We start from the raw sequence: 5668 nt of genomic DNA on the forward strand, positions 1-5668 counted from the left end.
TTATTTATTTTTAAAAAAAATTTATTTTTTTATAAATATATTTTTTAACAAAAATTTTATTTTTTTGTCATTAAATTTTACTTACCAAAATACCCTTTAATAAATTATTTTTTATTGATTGAATTGTATTTTTATTAAAATATTTTTTAAAAAATCTTTAATAATTAAATTATTTTTTTCTAAGATACCATTCAATAATTTTTTAATTATTAAATTATAATTTTACTAAAATTTTCGTTAATAATTATAATTATATTTTATTATTAATTTTTTGATATTAATATATATTATTTTAACATTAAATAAAAAAAATCTTGATAAAATTATTTTTTTATATCAATATATATTAATTATTATACATATTAACAGTAGTAACATTTTTTTATTTATAATATTTGTTACCTAAATTATTTTTTCATCAATAATAGACTTACCATTATTTTGTAGTGAGAGTACATAACGAGTACATAGTATACAAGGTGTAATAATTCAACAAATATTTTTAAGAATTTTTCATTTTCTTCAACAATGAGAAGAACTTCTTTTTCTTTCTCTCTTAATTCTTTCTGATTTATCAAACTATCAACATCATAGTTTGAACAGTTTCATGAAATTTTTTTCATGGTACGATAAACGTAGAGGACAACTAAACTGTGAATCAAATTAAAAAAAATCTAAATAACAGAAAAGGTATATATAAATTTAATTTTGAGAGAAATATAAATAATTAAAATTTCTGTCTGAATTTTTTAAAACTATTATTATCATTTTTATAATGTGTGTGTGATTAACTGATTATTGTGCTGCTTCAAACTAATAAGTATATATAAAAGAAATTCATCCAAGTCTTTATCTCTGTGAACATAATATTTGTATTCCAAATATATTACATAAAATTATGTATTGTAACGAAGGAATGTTAAATCACTTAGCACAGTCCAGCTGAATTGACGACATATGTATAAAGGCCATTGATGATTGTTTTATAGGTATGCTTGTAACGTGATGAGCACTTAAGACATGAAATTCTGTTAAAATTAAATTTTATGAACCCTTGTTATATATTTTAGCCTATTAGTTTTGTTCCCTGTTTCATAAGATTATCTTTCGAAATATAAAGTGAAACTCATTCTCTATATAGAAAATAACAAAAATTGTAGTCATACATATAAAAATATATTATAATATAAAAAATATATATTAAAAATATATAAAATAATACATATATTTATATATAAATATATAATAACTAATTTTTAATATATATAACATTTTTTTCTACAGAATATATAACTAATTAACTAATTTAGTAACTGATACTTGATAAAAATGTTTAAAACAATACTTATGTAATAACTTATTTATTTGATGGATAACTTTTAGTGTTGTTAGAACATTTTTTATTTTTCACAAATAACTATTTATATAAAATTTGTCACTATCCTCCTTAAAAATTACCATGTAGTTTTGGGCTTTTTTTTTCCAATTTAATTCTTAATTAAAAAAATACATTTTGTTTTACGAAGAGTAAATTAAAAACAAATTAATTGGCACAAAAAACCGGTTAACTAAGTTTGCTCATTTTATAATGTAAACTAACATGGTTGAAAAATTTTTAATTATATAAAAATAAACATTTGAATTTAGAAGTAAAAAGATATAAAACTGGTATAAAATATGTGAAATCTTTTCAAGCAATGAGTTATAACTCAAATAGCATAGTCTCTTCATATTCACTTAAGAGATCGTATATCTCTTTATCTTTGATAAAAAAAGCGCTATCAAAAAATCAAGTTAATAAGAGAATACAACATTAATTAACTGATCACAAAAATACTATTTATTGTTTACACACAAAAAAATAATAATCAAATTAGTGATTGCATATATATATATATTAACTTATATAATGTATATTCTATATTTTAATAATTGTAATATAAATTTAACATAGTTAGAGTCGTAATTAGGTTGGGTATAGTAAGTGAACTGAATGTGTACATGTCTCCGTACCCTACCTCCTCTATATATATCTCAATAATCTTATCTTATGCTTCATGCTTTCATTCTACAAAAGACAGACGCAAAAGGTTGATGGCAATATAATTAAGAACCCTTTGATTTGTAAGGTGTGTAGCTTAGCTATGATGTCCCTTGAGAAAGCATTGGGTCCTGAGAGCCCAAGAACCAGAACCGAACTCCATGCAGATTTCGAATCCACTTCAAAGAAGAGAAAGTGGCAGCAGGGTCCCCAAGACCACCCACCTTTTGCCCAAGAATTCTTCAAGGATCACATGATAAACTCAACAAACAAACAGGTCTTCGACATACAGCTTCACCTCGACACCCCTTTTACCCCACATAAATGGCGTCAATTCCTCGCTCTTCACCATCATCAGGTATATATGTGTATATCCATTTATTCAGAAATAAATAGGTGAAAAATTCAGGTGCAGTCAACTTCATGTAAAGTTTATAGCTGAGAGCTGTTAAATGACAATTTAATCAAATTTGTCAAATCATTTAACAATTCTTAGCTATTAACTTCACACTGCACCTGAGTTTTCTCCTGTAATAAGTCTTCATTTCATTTGGTTAATATTTGTTATGGTTTTTGATCAGTCAATGGAGAAACCGGAACCGATACCTCCAAATCACCAGAATCATCAGAATCACATGAGCTTAGACCTTGATCTGAACTTGACATGTGAATCTCTGAAGAAGAAAGAAGAAGCAGTAGTACCGGAGGGGATGAATTCGAACAAGCTTGTTATTAAGAAGAATAGTAATCAGGAGGAGGGTTTGATCCGTACTCCGTCGTGGCTGTCAATGTCAGAGGGAGATAATGAGAAAGAGATGGTTGCAACGGTTTGCATGCGTTGTCACATGCTGGTGATGCTGTGCAAATCTTCTCCTTCCTGTCCTAACTGCAAATTCATGCACCCACCAGATCAGAACCCCTCTTTCTTGAAGAAGAGGTGTGGCCCCCTCTTCTGCTAGAATCATTTCGACACTATGTATTATTACCTTGTTTCGCAAGAAAAAAAAAGAAAGAAAGAAAAGAAACTAGTTAAGCAACGTAATCTAGATCATATGTACACGCTGTGTTCCTCGTTATCCAAAATCTACTTATGTTTATATTGCCTCTGAGTTTGAAAATTGAAATTATATTACTACTAACAGTTTCTCTGTTTTAGTCTGTTAAATGATGATCATGATTCAAGAGCAAGAGCTAAAAGCATTCTCAACTCAGTGTTAAAAATTTTGGATCATATTATTACGTGATGTTTGCAAAAGACATATGATTTTTCTGTCCTTTGGTCTGATGTGTTATTTTAAGATCACAAACACAGGTTTGGTGACACTGCTTTAATGAACATCACCCACCGAACAATAACCAATTACTCTATTCATTTCATGATATCTATCAGTTAGAAAATTCGGTACAAATACATTAATTAAGTTACGAATGAATTTGATTCTTAAAGTGATAGGAATTTTATAAAAGGAGCAAATATAATTAAATTATTGACTAGTTAGCTTGATATCAATTAATTAAACGAATTAAAACAGAGGCGGGTGCTACAAGCATCAACATAGTAATTAAACCCTTGTATATACATAGGTCAATTTCCTAATCTAATGCATCATAAGTACTGTTCAGAACCAAGAAGAAACAAATTAAACCTCTCCAACCATAGTTTGCTGTTTCTTTTTTTTTTTTTTTCAATTCCCTTTAGACTAATTTACATCAAGAACAACAAACACCGAAAGCAAAAGAAATCTACAGTAAATAACTGCAACCAACAGAAGATATTAAATGCTTTATTTTCTCAAGGTTCTGTCCCTTTCATGGCATTACTATAACACATACACAGAGAGGGACACGCACTCATGGGAAACAAAGGAAACTTGCATAGTTGCATGTTTTAATAAGGATTTGCTAAAATAAGTTTCAAATTGTTATGATACATTTAACATTTAAGAAAGAACACCAAATTCATAAAAGATGCTTTATTTGACCAAGCGGTATATACTGGCTTACTACCACAAAAACGGGGTTTAGCCACCAAATTTTAACTATGAATACTAAATTGTGATAAAAATAAACGAGCGTATCATCTATTTACCACGAAACATTGTCACAATGGCTAAAATTTAATCTTTTGTCACAAATAATATTCTTAGTAGCTGTACTTCCTACTTACATTAACGTATCATGGCTATTCTATCTTGAATAAATTAATTTTTTAAATAAATTTATTAATGTATAGTATCATTTTTTTAAATAGTCTGACATTAATACATATTTATGAAATTAAATCTAAAAATATAAAAAATAAATTTAGATAAAATAAAAATTATAAAAATAAAGATAATATTCTAATATTTAAGTTAATTATAAAGATAAAATTTATTTAGCTAAAATAATATAATTTAAATAAATAATAAAAATTTCAATAATTTTTAAGTATAAAATTTTTTTCAGTTTTTATTAAAAATAAATTATTTTATCATTTTTCAATTTAAAAAATGAGGATAAGTTAAAACAAATTAGTTTTTATTTACATGGTTTAGTACTCATTATATATTTTTGTGAGTACTGTACTCTTATTACATGCAAAATTATCTTTTTAAAAATTATTTTGTGAAATTATGAATTAAATTTTTTATTTATACTATTATTTAATTAGTATATTCCATTAATTAATTATTTTACAACTATCTTTAGTTATAAAAAATATTACTAATTAATTTATGAGTCACTTATATAAAAATTTGTAATTTTATTAAGTAACAAAGAAATTGATTTGTAAAATTTCTTATAACAATTGTATGTAATAATTAATTTGTTTAATGTAATAAAATTTTAGTAACTAATTTAGTAATTAAAATTTATTAAACATTAAATTTTTTATGTAAAAATATTTACAAAACTTACATAATGTATAACTCTTATTATATTGTTTTGTGTATAATAAGTAAATAATTAAATGATAGTGCATTATTTGAATCATCAACTATCAAGTGCATGAAATGAGAGATTATAAATGTCATATATTTATTAGAGTAGTTTTTTGGTTATTTATTGTTATTATAATAAAAAATAAAGATAAAAATATTACAGACTCAAAATTTAAATTTAAATTTTTAATCATATTTGACCATTAAAAAATAAATAAATAATTATTGTATCAAAAATAAAATAATTTAAAGTATATTTAGTAGATAATAAACAGTGGAATAGAAAGAAATATTCTTAAGATTAAAGAAAGTTAAAAGACGATCTAAACAACAATGATCAAGATGAATTTTTTTAGATTTAAAATTTTAATGTGCGCTTAAATTCTGAGGTAACTTTTGGCGGAAAGTTAAAGTAATCACGGATAATATAACTTCCCATCTTAAATTCTGAGGTAACTTTTGGCGGAAAGTTAAAGTAATCACGGATAATATAACTTCCCATCATTCACGTTATTTTTTAACTCCTACTTTTCTGCAGCACTTGAAACCACTTTCTTTTACCACACTATATGAACTCTGTTATATGATAGGATATCCTCCAAACTCAAAATACTGATTTTTTCTTTCTTCATTTTGGTGTTATTGGTTTTTTTTAGCATATTTTTTCTTCAAGAGAGGCCCTTTTAGCATATCAACAACAATG

General features: G+C 25.1%; 1 protein-coding gene across 1 annotated transcript; it reads left to right on the forward strand.

Annotated features, from left to right (window-relative positions):
* The first annotated feature begins 2018 nt into the window (after positions 1–2018).
* Positions 2019–3166, forward strand: LOC130946530 (uncharacterized). The gene is made up of 2 exons (XM_057875298.1): positions 2019–2399; positions 2623–3166. Exons 1-2 carry the CDS (start codon positions 2058–2060, stop codon positions 2998–3000), a joined length of 720 nt encoding a protein of 239 aa, XP_057731281.1. The 5' UTR covers positions 2019–2057; the 3' UTR covers positions 3001–3166.
* The last annotated feature ends 2502 nt before the right edge of the window (positions 3167–5668 follow it).

Source organism: Arachis stenosperma, chromosome 8 (genome assembly GCF_014773155.1).
Source record: "Arachis stenosperma cultivar V10309 chromosome 8, arast.V10309.gnm1.PFL2, whole genome shotgun sequence".
Lineage (NCBI taxonomy): Eukaryota > Viridiplantae > Streptophyta > Magnoliopsida > Fabales > Fabaceae > Arachis > Arachis stenosperma.

Excerpts from the sequence above, each read along its gene's own strand:
- LOC130946530 (XM_057875298.1), top strand. The coding sequence starts at position 2,058 with ATGCTTTCATTCTACAAAAGACAGACGCAAAAGGTTGATGGCAATATA. Across the intron at positions 2,400-2,622 it reads TCGCTCTTCACCATCATCAG|TCAATGGAGAAACCGGAACC; the intron begins GTATATATGTGT and ends GTTTTTGATCAG.